A 16,801-nucleotide genomic window follows, 5' to 3' on the forward strand; every position below is an offset into this window, starting at 1 on the left:
AAGCTCGACACCATCCAGGACAAAGCAGCTGCTTGGTTGGCACCACATCCACAAACATTCACTCCCTCCACCATCAATGCTCAGTACAAGATGCACTGCAGAAACTCACCCAATCTCCTCAGACAGCACCTTCCAAACCCACTACCACTTCCATCTCAAAAGGACAAGGGCAGCAGACACATGAGAACACGACCTCCTGCAATTCCCCTCCAAGCCCCCCTCCATCCTGACTTGGAAATATATCGCCGCTCCTTCACTGTCACTGGGTCACAATTGTGGAACTCCCTCCCTAAGGGCATTGTGGGTCTACCTACAGCACATTGAGTGCAGTCGTTCAAGAATGCAGCTCACCCCCACCTTCTCAAGGGGCAACTAGGGAAGGGCAAGAAATGCTTGTTCAGCCAATCATGCCCTCAGCTAATGTAGACCATAGGAAATAGGAACAGCAAGAGGCCATTCAGCCCCTCGAGACTGCTCCACCATTCAGTAGGATCATGGGTGATACAACATTCCTCATGTCCCCTTTCAATGCCCTTTCCCCAGAACCTGTGATTCTCTAGGAGAAAGTGAGGTCTGCAGATGCTGGAGATCAAAGTTGAAACTTTATTGCTGGAACAGCACAGCAGGTCAGGCAGCATCCAGGGAACAGGAGATTCGACGTTTCGGGCACAGGCCCTTCTTCAGGAAGAAGGGCCTGTGCCCGAAACGTCGAATCTCCTGTTCCCTGGATGCTGCCTGACCTGCTGTGCTGTTCCAGCAATAAAGTTTCACCTGTGATTCTCTACCTAATCAGGAATCTATAGATTTTCATTTTCAATATACACAAAGACTCTGCCCCTCAGCTCTCTGTGGCCAGGAGTTCCAAAGACCCAGAACCCTCTGAGAGAAGAAATTCCTCCTCATCTCAGTCTTCAGTTGGTGCCTCTTTACTCTGAGACTGCACCCTCTGGTCCAAGACTCTACCATGAGAGGAAACACTCTCTCAGCATTGACCCTGTCCAGCCCCTTCAGAATCCAATATGTATCAATGGGATCACCTCTCATTCTTCTGAAACTCCAGTCAGTAGAGTCCCAACCTGTTTAATCTTTGCTCATAAGACAATCCTTCAGTATCAGGGATCATCTCAGTGAACCTTCTCTGAAGAATAGAAAAAACTCTCACACAAAAATTCACTCTCTCTCTCTCACGAGAGGCTGAATTTTCTTGAATTGCTGAGCTGGCTTTGATGCTGCAGGTTTCTGCTGCCTCCTTAAGGTGACTTGTTGCCAGTGCCACTCAGGCAAATGATTAGATTACGTTCCCTACATTATGGAAACAGGCCCTCTGCCCCAACAAGTCCACACTGACCCACCCAGACCTATTCACTGATCACTATGGGCGATTTAGCATGGCCAATTCACCTGACCGGCACACCTTTGGACTGTGGGAAGAAACCGGAGCACCCAGAGGTAACCTGCACAGAGAATGTGCAAACTCTACGCAGACTGTCACCTGAGGCTGGCATTGAACCCAGGTCCCTGGTGCTGTGAGGCAGCAGTGCTAACCACTGAGCCACTGTGCTACCCATTTTGTGGGATTTTAAATTGAATAACACCAATTGTTTTTCCTTCCTTCAAAAAAATTGTGTCTGTGTGTGTGCACGCACACACGTCTATGTGTGTGTATGCGTGTGTCAGTGTTTGTGTGTGAACGTGTATGTGTCTGTGTATGTGTGTGAATGTGTCTGTATATGCATGTGAATGTATGTTTGTGTGTGTGAATGTGTCTATATGTGTGTGTGTCAGTGTTTCTGTGTGAATGTGTCTGTATGCCCATGGGGAACACTGGGCATTGACTTCAGAAGGGAAGGGGGTAATTGGAGATGGAGTCTGCTCTCGTCCATCTCCTGATAGTCCAAGAGTCAGTGACCAACATCAACAAGAAACAAAAAGCAGGGAAAGGACAATCACAGCTTCCCTTAGACAAGCTGGGCCTTAGGTGAGGGAAGAGGTTGAGTTCCCTCAGCCTATGGAGGAATTGAACCAACACTGCGCTGGTATCACTTACCAGCTAGCCAGCCCACTGAGCTAACCAACCCCCTGGGAGGCTTGGGGGTACCATAGTCCTAGAGGATGAGAAAGTTGCTTTCTGATGTGAGAGACAGACGAATGGTGGTGGTTTCACCTGTCGATTACCATGACTCAGGCATGTCTGATTTGAATAACTCCATCACTGGGGCTGCTGTACCTTCAGCTGCCTCCACCTGAACATCCAGCACTCCCTCCATAAACCTTCTCTTCATCACCATTCCCCGTATCTTCTCGTGACTCAACGTTGAAATTTTCTCGAGTGTTCCTTTGAAGCACCTTGGAGTGTTTCATTGTGTTAAAGGCACAATATAAATGTAATGTGTTGTTGTAAACTGTGGGCTACAGTCAGTATTCTAACTGACTTTCTCCTTTATTGTAGTACATCCCAATGCCAGTACTTTATGGAGTTTTCCTCTACATGGGAGTAGCTTCTCTGAAAGGTGTGCAGGTCAGTAACCATAGCAACAGTGACGGGTTTTAAGCTGCATTCCAGAGAAAGTGTCTGAGAATTATTAACCAACACCTCGATTGTCAAAGTTAGTCTGAATATCTGTTACTGAAAATAATCAGAGAGACAATTATTTCATCTGAATGTGGAAAATTATTTCAGTGCATAATCGTAAAAGACAAAAAATTAAATCACGCCGCACTGTTGGAGGGTCAGTGCTGAGGGAGTGCCGCACTGTCGGAAGGTCAGTGCTGAGGGAGCGCCGCACTGTCGGAAGGTCAGTGCTGAGGGAGAGCTGCACTGTTGGAGGGTCAGTGCTGAGGGAGAGCCGCACTGTCGGAGGGTCAGTGCTGAGGGAGTGCCGCACTGTTGGAGGGTCAGTGCTGAGGGAGTGCCACACTGTCGGAGATTCAGTGCTGAGGGAACGCCGCATTGTTGGAGGTTCAGTGATGAGGGAGTGCCGCACTGTCGGAGGGTCAATGCTGAGGGAGTGCTGTGCTATCGGAGGGTCAGTACTGAGGTAGTGCTGCACAGTTGGAGGATCAGTGCCGATGGAGTGCCGCACTGTCTGAGGGTCAGTACTAAGGGAGTGCTGCACTGTCAGAGGGTCAGTACTAAGGGAGTGCTGCACTGTCAGAGGGTCAGTACTAAGGGAGTGCTGCACTGTCAGAGAGTCAGTGCTGAGGGAGTGCTGCACTGTTGGAGGGTCAGTGCTGAGGGAATGCCGCACTGTCGGAGGGTCAGTGCTAAGGGAATGCCCCACTGTCAGTGGGCATGGCAGGTGGTGGAATTTGAATTCAATAAAAATCTGGAATTAAGAATTTAATGATGATCATGAAACCATCATCAATTGCCAGGAAATCCCATCTGGTTTACTAATGTCCTTTTGGGCAGGAAACAGCCATCTCCAGACCCACAGCAATCTGGTTGACAATGGGCAGTGAATGCTGTTCCAGTCACCAATGGCCTCATCTCGTGAATAAATAAAAAACATGGCACTCTGGTGGTCAGGCTGGTATCTGGAGTAAACCCCTGCCCCATTACCCTGTGGCCCACCCCATTCCAGCTACCAGTCGAAACAGACAGTTTGGAGTTAAAACCTGGGAACACAATGGAATGGTGAATAATTATGAAACCAACAAAAGCAGAACACTTAAAATGAACTAAAAGGATATGTCACAAATGATCTAGGCCTCACGAAGCCTGAGATGAAGCCCAGCACGGTCTGGAGGCTAGGTGCTAGTGTGGTCTGGATTGGAAGAACTTTGTTCTCAACTGTGTCCTCTCTCCATTTTATAATTTATTCCTAAAACCCACAATGCTGGTGTTCTTACTCGTCTGTATATCTAAGAACAGTAATTGACGAAGCTGTACCTGGGTACCTTTGGACCTCAGATGGCTCTGTAAGTGGAGAATTGTAAACTTTTTGCTGTACTCATGTGACAATAAAGCTGATTCCAGTTCTAAATGACCTGTGCTTTAGCAGAAGAAATAATTAAGTGCCTTTTCTTGACTGAAGATTAAATGAACTCATAGAATCCCCACAGTGCGGGGCAGGCCATTTGGCCCATCAAATTCACACTGACCGTCCCACCCAGACCTCTCCATTCCCATGTTCAGTCCACCTAACCTGCACCTCTTTGGGCTGTGGGAGAAAACCCACACAGACAGGCGAGGAACGTGCAAACTCCACACGCAGTCACCCAATAGAGGGATCGAACTCAGGTCCCTAGCTCTGTGAGGTAGCAGTGCGAACCACTGAGCCACGGTGTTTGCATTTCCTGCCACTCTGCCACGGGAACCAAAGTAAGGTTTCAGACATAGTGAGCTTCAGCTGCAGCACCTCCTACGCTGGCCTCCATCCAGAGTCACGTTTCAATAATCTGACATTGTGGGCTGTGAGTCTCACTGATGAGAGCAGTTTGGACACAGGAAGATGCTGTGTTGAGTGACTGGAGTCACGCTGGAGGGTACAGGCTCAGTCAGCGCTGCACTGTGTTGGTTCTTGCATGAGATGTGGCTGTCACTGCCAAGATCTGACTTTGTCTCCCATCCCTAATTGCCCAGAGGACAGCTGAACATCAGCCACATTGCTGTGGGTCTGGAGTCACATGTAGGCCAGACCAAGTGAGCAGGACATATTTCCCTTCCTAAAGGGCATGCAAAATAGGAGAGGAGTAGGCCATTCGGCCCTTCCATCCTGCCTCACCATTCAATAGGATCACGGCTGATTGTCCAGCTCAGTCCCCTGTTCCCATTTTCTCCCCCATTCCCTTTGATCCCTTTATCCCCAGGAACAATATCGAACCTCTTGAAAGCATTCAATGTTTTGGCCTCAGCTACTCTCTGTGGGGTTAGTGAACCGGATGGGTTTTTATATCAGTTGTTACATAGTTGTGGTTAGGCCAGGTTTTTAATTATGAATTCAAATTTCACCATCTGCCATGGGACTCAAACCCAAGTCTAGGGAGAATTAGCCTGGGCCTCTGAACTGCTGCTCCACACATCCCCTGCAGCATTGCACCTATCACTGAACAACGGTTCACGTTTGGATGGGCACACCTTTATTTAATGGGAGCTGTTTCAGTGCTGTACGACTCTCTGGTACTATTTGAGCCAAGTGGCCAGTGTCAGTGGTGTTGTATGTTTCTGTGAAAGCTCTCTGTCTGGGTTTAAAAACTGTCTCTTTCTCATTGTCTCAGTTCATGGACCGATTGAAATTGCTGCTGATGCCCCCGAAACACCAGCCGGACTTCATCTACCTGCGTCATGTACCCCTGCGCAGAGTTCACCTCTTCACCTTCATCCAGGTGATCTGTCTCGCTCTGCTCTGGATCCTCAAATCAACCGTGGCAGCTATCATTTTCCCAGTCATGGTAAGGTATCCCATGTTCCCTCCGTCCCCATCTCACTCCCCTCCCTTCCTCCTTCAATCCTCCCTCCTCACCTTCCCATCTCCTCACTCCCCTCCCTTCCTCCTCCAATCCTCCCTCCTCACCTCACCATCTCCTCACTCCCCTCCCTTCCTCCCCCAATCCTCCCTCCTCACCTCCCCATCTCCTCACTCCCCTCCCTTCCTCCTCCAATCCTCCCCATCTCACTCCCCTCCGTTCCTCCTCCAATCCTCCCTCCTCACCTCCCCATCTCCTCACTCCCCTCCCTTCCTCCCCCAATCCTCCCTCCTCACCTCCCCATCTCCTCACTCCCCTCCCTTCCTCCTCCAATCCTCCCCATCTCACTCCCCTCCGTTCCTCCTCCAATCCTCCCTCCTCACCTCCCCATCTCCTCACTCCCCTCCCTTCCTCCTCCAATCCTCCCCATCTCACTCCCCTCCGTTCCTCCTCCAATCCTCCCTCCTCACCTCCCCATCTCCTCACTCCCCTCCCTTCCTCCTCCAATCCTCCCTCCTCACCTCCCCATCTCCTCACTCCCCTCCGTTCCTCCTCCAATCCTCCCTCCTCACCTCCCCATCTCCTCACTCCCCTCCCTTCCTCCTCCAATCCTCCCTCCTCACCTCCCCATCTCCTCACTCCCCTCCGTTCCTCCTCCAATCCTCCCTCCTCACCTCCCCATCTCCTCACTCCCCTCCCTTCCTCCTCCTCACCTCCCCATCTCCTCACTCCCCTCCCTTCCTCCTCCAATCCTCCCTCCTCACCTCCCCATCTCCTCACTCCCCTCCCTTCCTCCTCCAATCCTCCCTCCTCACCTCCCCATCTCCTCACTCCCCTCCCTTCCTCCTCCAATTCTCCCTCCTCACCTCCCCATCTCCTCACTCCCCTCCCTTCCTCCCCCAATCCTCCCCATCTCCTCACTCCCCTCCCTTCCTCCTCCAATCCTCCCTCCTCACCTCCCCATCTCCTCACTCCCCTCCCTTCCTCCCCCAGTCCTCCCCATCTCCTCACTCCCCTCCCTTCCTCCCCCAATCCTCCCCATCTCCTCACTCCCCTCCCTTCCTCCCTCCTCACCTCCCCATCTCCTCACTCCCCTCCCTTCCTCCCTCCTCACCTCCCCATCTCCTCACTCCCCTCCCTTCCTCCCCCAGTCCTCACCTCCCCTTCTCCTCACTCCCCTCCCTTCCTCCCCCAGTCCTCACCTTCTCTGTCCCTCCAAATTCAACATCCCACCCTTGGATCTTCATTACTTTCTCCTTTTGATCTCTACCTCCTGCATTGTCCTGCACCTCCAATACCACCTCCTTCCCCCTGGGGTGGGGCAGACATGTGAATGTTTGTGCTACGAGCTCCTGGAGAGACCCACATGGTTGGTATAATCCACGTGGAGTTGGAATTTGCACTGCTTTCTCTTGGTGGAGCTAAATATTGATATTCAAGATCCCACAAGGCTCCAAAAGCATTTCTGTCTGTTAAACAGACAAGTGGCTATTCAACTTGAGGAGCATCACCGTACAGACATGGGGAGGTGAGAAGGGAGGGTCCCACCAATAAAAGCACCAGTATGGGGATTGGACACATACTGTCAGCATCAATCTGCACCAAACCAGCTCCCACCTCCACGGAGTCATGAGCACAAAGAATAAAACAGCGTTCACCTACCCCTGGACCAAAAGGCCCAGTTCAAGACCCGCCTACTCCAGAGGTCTGTGATTAGAAACTAGAATTTCTAAGGGAGCTGGGGTCTGTCTTGCACTGTCCCTGTCAGGCTCTGTACGTATGTTGGTTAATTGGAAACACAGGTGACCTAATGGTGACAGATAATAGATAAACATTATATAATTCTTTGAAATTTTCACCAAAGGGAGACAGTGTGGCTAAGAAAGCGTTTAGCACACTTGCCTTTAATACTCAGTCCTTTGAGTATAGGAGTTGGGGTGTCTTGTTGAGGTTGTACAGAACATTGGTGAGGCCTCTTCTGCAATACTGTGTCCAGTTCTGGACACCCTACTACAGGAAGGATATTGTTAAATTGGAGAGGCTTCAGAAAATATTTACCAGGATGCTGCCGGGAATGGGAGGGTGGTTCAAACATTTACCAGGATGCTGCTGGGAATGGGAGGGTGGTTCAAATATAAAAATTGACTGGATAGGCTGGGATTTCTTTTCACTGGAACGTAACAGGTTGAGAGGTGACGTTATACAGGTTTATAAAATCATGAGGGGCATGGATAAGGTGAATGGCTAGGATCTTTTCCCCAGGGTGGGGCTGTTCAAAACTAGGGGCATATTTTTAAAATGAGTGTAGAAGGTTTTTAAAAGGACATGAGGAACAACCTTTTTACACAGAGACTGAATGAACAGCCAGAGGAAGTGGTGGATGTGGGTAAGTTACAACGTGCAAAAAACATTGAGGTAAGTACATGAATAGGAAAGGTTTGGGGGGATGGGGATGAAGCACAGGCAGGTCAGACAAGTTTAGTTTGCGAACACGATTGGCATGGACTGTGTTTCCGTGCTGTATGACTCTATAACTCAGTTACCACAGATGATTTAATGGTGAGAACTAATAGATGAACATTACCATGGGTGATTTAATGGTGAGAGCTAATAGATGAACATTACCATGGGTGATTTAATGGTGAGAGCTAATAGATGAACATTACCATGGGTGATTTAATGGTGAGAGCTAATAGATGAACATTACCATGGGTGATTTAATGGTGAGAGCTAATAGATGAACATTACCATGGGTGATTTAATGGTGAGAGCTAATAGATGAACATTACCATGGGTGATTTAATGGTGAGAGCTAATAGATGAACATTACCATGGGTGATTTAATGGCCGAAGAAACGTTGTGTGAGAGAGGGCTTCTGGGTACAAAGAGAAAAAAGGAGTGGGTTCTTTAGGGCTCTTGTGTCACAGCAGTAGATCCCTCCCTTGGAGCCAGACAGTCCTGGTTGTTTCATAACATCTCTGACCAGGTTCATTAACAAAAAGGTTAATTTAAAAAAATTTAAAGTGTAGACACCAAAGCGTCATCTTAAAAATCCAGACAAATGTGTCAGAGCATGAAATCGTCGCAAAAACCTCTCTCTGTCATTACCAAAGCTGTAAGCTAATATGTATCTCTGGAGAACATTAAGGTGGCTATGGGGAGTACATCTCAATCCTTATTCATTGTCTTACCTCTGAAGAACATGTGCCCAAAACCCCTCCCAGAGAATGAATCCATGTGAATCACATGCACCTGGCTGTTATTTGTGTTGAATAAGGAGTTATTTAATGGTGTCAGTTTGCTGAGGTCAGGGATTAAAGGTTCCCAGTAAAACTTAAAGGAGCTTTTGCAAAAACGTTTTTAAAAACTCAGTTAGTAAACAGTTGACGGAGAACCCCGTTGGGGATTTTTAAATTGGAAAGTTGAGATATTCAAATATTGTCGTAGGAAAAGAGAGGACATTAAAATAAAATTTTAAATAGCTCAAGGTCTGGCTGTTTGGACAACTTGCCTATAACATGGCAGTGATCATTGTTAGCATAGACTTCCTTTAAACACAGGATCCTGCAAGAAGATTGAGGGGTGACCTGATCGAGGCTTTAAAGTTACCATGAGGTTTGAGAGAGATGAGAGAAAATGTTGAGATATTTTCACCAGTGGGAAATACTGAAACAAAGAAGGACCATGATTGTAAGGCAGTTGAACCCCGTAAGGAATTCAGAAGAAAATTTGTTACCCGGATATTTGTGGGAGTGTGGAACGATTGGTGTTCCTTTGGACCAGGAGTATTAGTGTCAGATCTCACCTCCCCCTCGCTGCGTTCACTGAGCTCTGTTGGTTCCTGGTTCTGTAACACCTCAATTTTAAGATGCTCATCTCTGTTTGCAAAATCTTCAGTGGCCTTCACCCAACCCCCATTCCAGTGTAAATTCCTCCAACCTGAATACTTTTGAGGATCTCAATAACCCTTCACTTCTACTCCCTTGGGCATTTCTGATTATCTCTGCTGCTGAAAGTTGGGCAAAGATGATGGTTTGTCTGTAAACAATATACAGTCAAAGAGCTGGACAGCACGGAAACAGACCCTTCAGTCCAACTCATCCATGCCGACTAGATATCCCAACCTAATCCAGTCCCATTTGCCAGCACTTGGCCCGTATCCCCCTAAACCCTCTCTATTCTTATACCCAACCAAATGCCTTTTAAATGCTGTAGTTATACCAGCCTCCACCACTTCCTCTGGCAGCTCATATCATACACGTACCATCCTTGCCTAAAATAGTTGCCCCTTAGGTCCCTTTTAAAACTTTCCCCTCTTACCTTAAACCTGTGCCCTCTAGTTCAGGACTCCCCCACTCCAGAGAAAAGACCTTGCCTATTTACCCTATCCCCCTAAACCCTCTCTATTCTTATACCCAACCAAATGCCTTTTAAATGCTGTAGTTATACCATGGTTTTATAAATCTCTATTAGCAAAAGTACAGATCTGGACCCTGAAATTTTGTAAACAATCGCTTCATTTATATTGGGAGTTGCGGTGAATTGAGAATGTTTTGAGCTAACTCAGCTGCAATGGTAGAATTTGTCACAGCTATCAAAATTGTGAGCAGAGTTTTCAGAGCAGATTGTTGGATTAGAAGGGCTTGAAGCCTTTTCAGTGAAATCAAATCTCTAAATAACGTTTTTGCAGCTTTGTAGTTACAGAGCATCAACCAGACAGGGAAAGCCCTCAAGTGGGTGGCACGGTGGCTCAGTGGTTAGCACTGCTGCCTCACAGCACCAGGGACCCGGGTTTGATTCCAGCCTCGGGTGACTATGTGTGGAGTTTGTACATTCTCCCCGTGTCAGTGTGGGTTTCCTCCGGGCGCTCCAGTTTCCTCCCACAGTCTAAGGATATACAGGTTAGGTGAATTAGCCATGCTAAATTGCCCCATGGTGTTCAGGGATGTGTAGGTTAGGGCCATTAATCAGGGGTGGATGTAGAGTAATAGGGTAGGGGTGCGGATCTGGGTGAGATACTCTTCAGAGAGTCGATGTGGACTTGTTGGGATTCAGTGAAGAGCTGAATTAACACAGTGTGGGTAGAGCTATGTCCTCCACTGAACATCCCCCTCCCTTATAGGAAGCAGTCCCTTCAGCTGCTTTGATCATAAGCTCTGGAATTCTTTCCCCAAACCCCTCTGCTTGTTTAAGATGCTGCTTTAGCTTTGCCACTTTGACCCACCCTGTTGGTGACTTGCCCTAATATGACCTTAAATGGCTCGGCAACAGATCCTGCCAGACAGCCTCACCGTGAAGAGCCTGGGACATCAAAGTCACGTGGAAGGCCCTGTATTAAAGCGAGCTTTCTGTTGCCATTGCTGTGATAATCTGAGTCGTTGAGGGTCAGAGTCGTCTTATCACCCAGGAGCTTAAACGTGAGAGGGAGATGTTTCGGGGATTCCCATTGCAGACTGCAGCTTCAAGGGTTTGATTCCATTCACAGATCCTCGCACTTGTGGCTGTTCGGAAGGCAATGGACTACATCTTCTCCCAGCACAATCTCAGTTTCCTGGATGATGTAATTCCGGAAAAGGACAAGAAAAAGAAGGAGGATGACAAGAAGAAGAAAAAGAAGCAGAGTATGGACAGCGATAACGAGGATGTAAGTGATATTTTAGCAGCACACTGACACATAGTGGAGTCCGTTACACAGGGAGCTTAACTTAAAACCTTGTTTAGATAGCCAACAACTGGGTTTTAATCTGTTTCTCATTGTCTAATCCGATTGAAATGCTCAGTTAAGCATTCAAAGCCGGAATGCAGATGGATGAATTTTCCCAATCTTCAGCAATCATCCGACATTCTCCTGGATTGTTGGGATGTGCCACACAGGAGGAGGCCATTTACCCAATCATATCTGTGCTGGCTTTTTGAAAGAGCTGTCCAACTTGTACCACTGCCCCTCTCCTTCCCCATAGCCCTGTCCTGTGATGTTGTTCTCAAGGCTTATCCACTTTCTGTGTGAAAGTTGTTATTGAACTGCTCTTGCAGACAGTGTGTCCCTGATCACAACAGCTTGCTGTGGAAAGAACGAGTCTCCTTGTCTCCCCCTTTTGCTGATCCTGCAGGTTACTGCTGGAGGACCAACTCATTTCTCCTTCACCAGCAGCTGCAGCTGATTACCGGCATCACACGGGAAATCTAGCAATTCGACACAATTCACTTTTAAAAACCAGTGACCAGTCTCCAAATGGATTCAGTATAATGATGGTTGTCATTCCCGCAGCCTAATACACGCACTGTTTGTGATGTTTTAGTATGATAAAGGCCTCATCTAAATGTATAAAAGCAAAATATTGCAGGTGCAGGAAATCTGAAATAAAAGCAGTCAGTGCTGGAGAAACTCAGCAGATCTGGCAGCATCTGTTAAGAGAGAGAAACAGAGTTAAAGTTTTGATTCCAGATGAACCAATGCAAGGTAGAACTGTGATAAGTTTTATGTTGTTGAAAGATGGGGAAAGTGAAAGGGAATTAATCTGAGTTTGCTCTCACTCAGGAACCTCACACCCCACTTCCCAAGTCTAGCAGTGTCTGAAAATGGGAACCATTTTCTAATCTTTCAATTGGATTCAATCTCTTCTGTTCAATGTTAGTCAAGTAAAATTTAACAAGAAATGACTCAGTCTAACAATTCCGTTAGGTACTGCATTGGTGTGGTGATGGGTTTTTCACTGCTCTCCCAACATTCCAAGTGACCACTAATCCCACCTGACCTGGCTTGACCTGAAGAGCCCAATCCAAACCTGGGAAAGAGCAGACCCCTGACACAGCCACTCTCCCCCTGGCCAGTATTGGCTATGAGGTAGAGAACCTGCCCAACTGTTCCAACTACCTCTGTCTTTTGTTCAATGACATTGAATCTTTCCCCATCGCAGGCCCTGCCTTTGACTGTTTGTCCCCTCGCTGCTTTGAATAACATCTCCCTCTTCACCACAGATGCTGCCAGAGCTCGGAGCATTTCCAACAGTCTCGGGTTTTGTCACACATCGAAGAGTCATACTTGACCAAAAACATCTTTCCTCCCCCAATGCTGTCAGACCTGCTGATAGAAATGTCAATTGTTCCTGTTTTATTGCAGTGATGCTGATTCTAGTTTATTTTGAGCGATCTCAGGTACTGGGCTGGCACAAGGATGAAAACTGGGGACTAGTGTTTTTCCCTCCTTCAGTCAAGCACAGATTGAAAGCAACTTTGCTCAAGAATCCGAAGAAGATAGTATCTGGAGGAGGTCATTCAGCCCATCATGTCTGCTTGGTTAGGTTCTAACTGATCTACATTTTAATTCCATCTACCCATCTTGGTTTCATGAGACTTAATTGTCTCACTCAATAAAAATGTATCAAACTCTTTTCTAGCTCTTTCAACTGCTCCCCAGCCCATGCAGTGGGGGGAAGGAATGCGTAGTAAGGGAGTTCCAGATTCCCACTCACCTTTGTACAAAATAAGCATTCCCTAAAATCATCCCCAAACAGCCTGGTTTATATTTCAGTGTTCTGTTCCCTTGTTTGGGACACTCCTTCCTCAATAATGACTTCAAAAGTGTGTCTTATACCTGTGGACAATAATGCATTGGCTTGGTGAGCATCTTCCAAATGTGAGAAACACTGTTGTTTAGGAATGTCGAATTAGAAAGTCAAAGCTTATCTGTCACATGAATGTCTTGATCTGGGCTGTAGCTTAGCAGCCACTGAGATTCCTTCCGAAACCTTGTCTTTGATTTGGGATTAGCTCCATACGCACCTGGGAGTCCATTGGCAGGTGTCCTCTTTTATATTGGTGCCTGGCTACAAGGGGAAAAGAAGATTTGGTGTCTGTGGTGTGCAACACTAAACGGAATTTGTTCCATAACATGATAAAAGCAAACTCACTCATACGAAGCAAAACATCTGAGATGAAAACAGAAAATAATGGGAATACTTAACAGGTCAGGCAGTGTCTGTGGAGAGAGAAATGGAGTTTAAGGTTGAAGACTTTTCATCAGGGTTGCTAACACATCCTGTTTCAGGAACAGGGTGAGGCAAATGTAATCCCCCACTTAGTGTGTAAACTGCCTGCTTCATGTTTCTTCCTGAGCCAATGATAAGGCACATTGACTTGCAGCCTGTTCTAATGATGTAGACGTCAGTACAAGTGCATTGTCACCATGACCTTCTGAAACATAAATGTTTTCACCTTTGAACTGAGTAATTCCAAGGTGGATTGAGGGTTATCCTGACCGAATACATCTTCATCACACTGTATCTAACCATCTTACCCACACACTCCTGCCATTGGTCACTTCAAATATCCATCATTGATGTGACTACCTCCCCCCCACTTCCCATGATCAATTGAAAAGCAAAGATTCTTCATTTCCTGATTGGTTAGTTTTCATTGTCAGTAAAAACCAGCTCATTTCCCTTTATCTCCCATATCCTCGCAGTGAATAATACTTGAAAAAAAATTAGCACAAGTAGTTTTTGAAAGCCCCCGCGCCATGACTTTTCCTCCAGGTTTTGCTGGGCTGATGCTGGGGTTTGATCCTGAATTCCTGGAGATGACAGCATTGGCAGTGCCACTGAGAATACTGTGGGTGCATTCCCTCGCTCTAGTTACTAGCGAGAGACTTTAAGCAACACGCAGGATAAATTTCCCTCTGCTGCTCCTTGCCTCATGTTTGACCAATGGCTCGGACAACCTCCCAATCTGGGAGTACAGTGAATGCAGACTGCAGCATTTCAAGAAGGGTGCTCCTCACCACCCTCTGAAGGGCCACTGAGGAAGGGCAGTACGTCATTGTCTCAAGAGTGACACTCCATGAAGGAATGAAAAGAAAGTCAGACACTCACTGTGACAAGCTGGATACCAGGCCATTGGTGAACATCCTTGCCACTGCTTTCATTATCAATCCCTGAGCTAACAGGAAGGAAGGAATTGCAACTTTGCCACCCAGCCATCAGCAGGTTGGCCAACAATAAAATGAGTTAGTAGTAAGTGTTGCATAGTGGCTCAGTAGTTAGCACCGCTGCCTCACAGCACCAGGGATCCTGGGTTCAATTCCACCCTCAGGGACTGTCTGTGTACAGTTTGTGTATTGTGCCTGTCTGGGTTTCCTCCCACCATCCAAAGATGTGTGGGTTAGGGTGGATTGGCCATGCTGAATTGCCTGGGATGTGTGGGTGAGCCATGGGAAATGTAGGGTACAGGGGCTGGGTTGGGATGGGCTGAATGACCTCTCTTTGCACTGCAGGGATTCTATTGAGGCCAGCTGCAGCATCTGAGATTTCCTCTCTCACTCAGAGATTGTATTGTGGAGTGTGGCGTATCACACCAGTTTACATCCTCACGTTACAAACGCCAAAAACCCAGTTACTATGAATTGTAATGATGGTGTGAAAGCTGACGAGTGTTAACTGTTCGTGTAATTTGCTGTGGTGAGATAATACTTGCTGTTTTCTATGTGCTGTATCATTGCTGCTACCTTGTTTAACATGTCTTCTGAAATGTTTTACAGTTTTGAGTCACATTTCTGCTCTTTCTTTGCAAAGTAGCCAATGGGACGCTCTGTTCCACTCCGATCTCTGATGCTGCCCACGTGTCATCAGTCATACATGTAGTCTCCATGTAATCCTCAGTGCCATGTAACTGTGCTGATGCCACAAAGCTGTGTCACGCTCCTTCCTATCAGTTTCTGCAAATCAATCGACATATTCCCACAGGAGTTTATCGTCTCATTCTCACCGCAATGAGATTTCTTACTAAAGAAGCAACTAACAACATGATATTTTTCAACTGTTTCTTGTTCCATTCTGAAACGAATCCTAAAAGCAGCCTTTAGGACTGATGCTGATTGCTTCACAAACAGGTTAAACAGACCGTTGATGTGGTGACTAACAATGACGGGTGTTTATCTGACAGATTAGAATCCTCACTGGCCATCTTTCAGTGAAAGACTGTGACACTCATTTGAGATAAATAATCAATTAATTTGGAGAATAATTACTACAATCAAGGATTTTTGCTGGTTTCTGAAATTTATATTCTCCACAGGACAGATGAAGCCCCTCACCCCTCTTAATGACCAGTAATGTGATAATTGACCATCAGTATTTTTTTTGGTCGTTTCCAGCTAGCAGTTTAGTTTATTTAAGCATTGTACACATTTCCTTCACAGTCTGATTACCCATATTCAGAAAAAGTTCCTGCTATTAATATTTCAATGGATCTGATGGAACAAGAGCCCTTCCTAACCAGTGAGTAATATCTTCTGCCTGCCTAACTTCATTTATTTCAGTGAGAAATGTCGTCATCTTTATCCTCACCCTCTCTTTATTCTGACCCACATCAAATGGTGCCTCCAGCTGTCTGTCTCTCCAGTTTTCACCCTCACTCTCTCTCTCTCTTTCCCTTTTGTGCTTCATTCTAACTGTTACAGCCCTGTGCACTGGACTGGTCCAACAATCATCAACTAACTATGCTTCAGTGGGAACTTTAACCAAATTCTAACCCTGCTCCTTTTGTCTCTCCCTGCTGTCATTCACTTTGTGTTTCAGGTCAGTGAATTCCTTTAATCTGTTTGCGCGCTCTTTCTCCTAATCACAACGCAGAATGGTTTTATTATATCATAGAGCTCACACCTTGACCTTCCAGAACGGTCAATGTGGGAGCGCAAATGGCTTTTACAGCAATTCTTCTTGGCTGCCTGTTAAAGTGCATGGGGAGTGATTTGTTGCTTTCTGAAATAGCCTTGTAAATCTATTCCTCAGTCTGCGCCTCCCCACGCAGTAGGAACATGGCCTTCTGCCTAGGAAGACTATGAATAAAAGGGAAGTACTGCGATACTGGAGACTTGAAGTAAAAACAGAAATTGCTGGAGAAACTCAGAGAGAAACAGAATTAACATTTCGAGTGCAGTGATCCTGCACATTCTCCCCGTGTCTGCGTGGGTTTCCTCCAGGTGCTCCAGTTTCCTCCCACAATCCAAAGATGTGCAGGTTAGGTGGATTGGCTATGCTAAATTTCCCATAGTGTTCAGGGATGTGTAGGTTAGGTACATTAGTCAGGGGTAAATGTAGAGTAATAAGGTAGGGGGATGGGTCTGGGTGTGTTGCTCTTCGGAGGGTCGGTGTGGACTTTTTGGGCCGAAGGGCCTGTTTTCACACTGTAGGGATTCTAGGGTCCTAAGTTCTGAGATAAAGGTCATGTTAATTCTTCAGCTGTCCATAGACAGTTGGGAAAAGGCACTTTCTTTAGGAAAATCATGAACTGCCACTTTGAAAAAGGCCATTTATTTCTCCCCTCTGTTTCCTGTCTGCTAACCAATTCTCAATCCATGCCCCCAGTGCTATTAACCCCAAAGCCAATATGCTG

At 46.8% G+C, this 16,801-nt stretch overlaps 1 protein-coding gene across 4 annotated transcripts in view; it reads left to right on the top strand.

Annotated features, from left to right (window-relative positions):
- The window catches only part of slc4a4a (solute carrier family 4 member 4a), a 266,877-nt gene that overhangs the window by 241,531 nt on the left and 8,545 nt on the right, over positions 1-16,801 (top strand). For 2 of the 4 annotated variants that reach the window (XM_087979897.1, XM_087979898.1), the window contains exons 21-24: positions 2,450-2,518; positions 5,221-5,394; positions 10,896-11,054; positions 15,606-15,684. In XM_087979897.1, the coding sequence (XP_087836023.1) occupies positions 2,450-2,518; positions 5,221-5,394; positions 10,896-11,054; positions 15,606-15,684 (481 nt within the window). The remainder of the gene's footprint in view (positions 1-2,449; positions 2,519-5,220; positions 5,395-10,895; positions 11,055-15,605; positions 15,685-16,801) is intronic. The other 2 variants (XM_087979895.1, XM_087979896.1) reach the window with 1 other exon arrangement.

The sequence above is a fragment of the Chiloscyllium plagiosum genome, unplaced genomic scaffold (assembly GCF_037043375.1).
Source record: "Chiloscyllium plagiosum isolate Xiang-an unplaced genomic scaffold, Cpla_swu_hap1 HiC_scaffold_36, whole genome shotgun sequence".
Lineage (NCBI taxonomy): Eukaryota > Metazoa > Chordata > Chondrichthyes > Orectolobiformes > Hemiscylliidae > Chiloscyllium > Chiloscyllium plagiosum.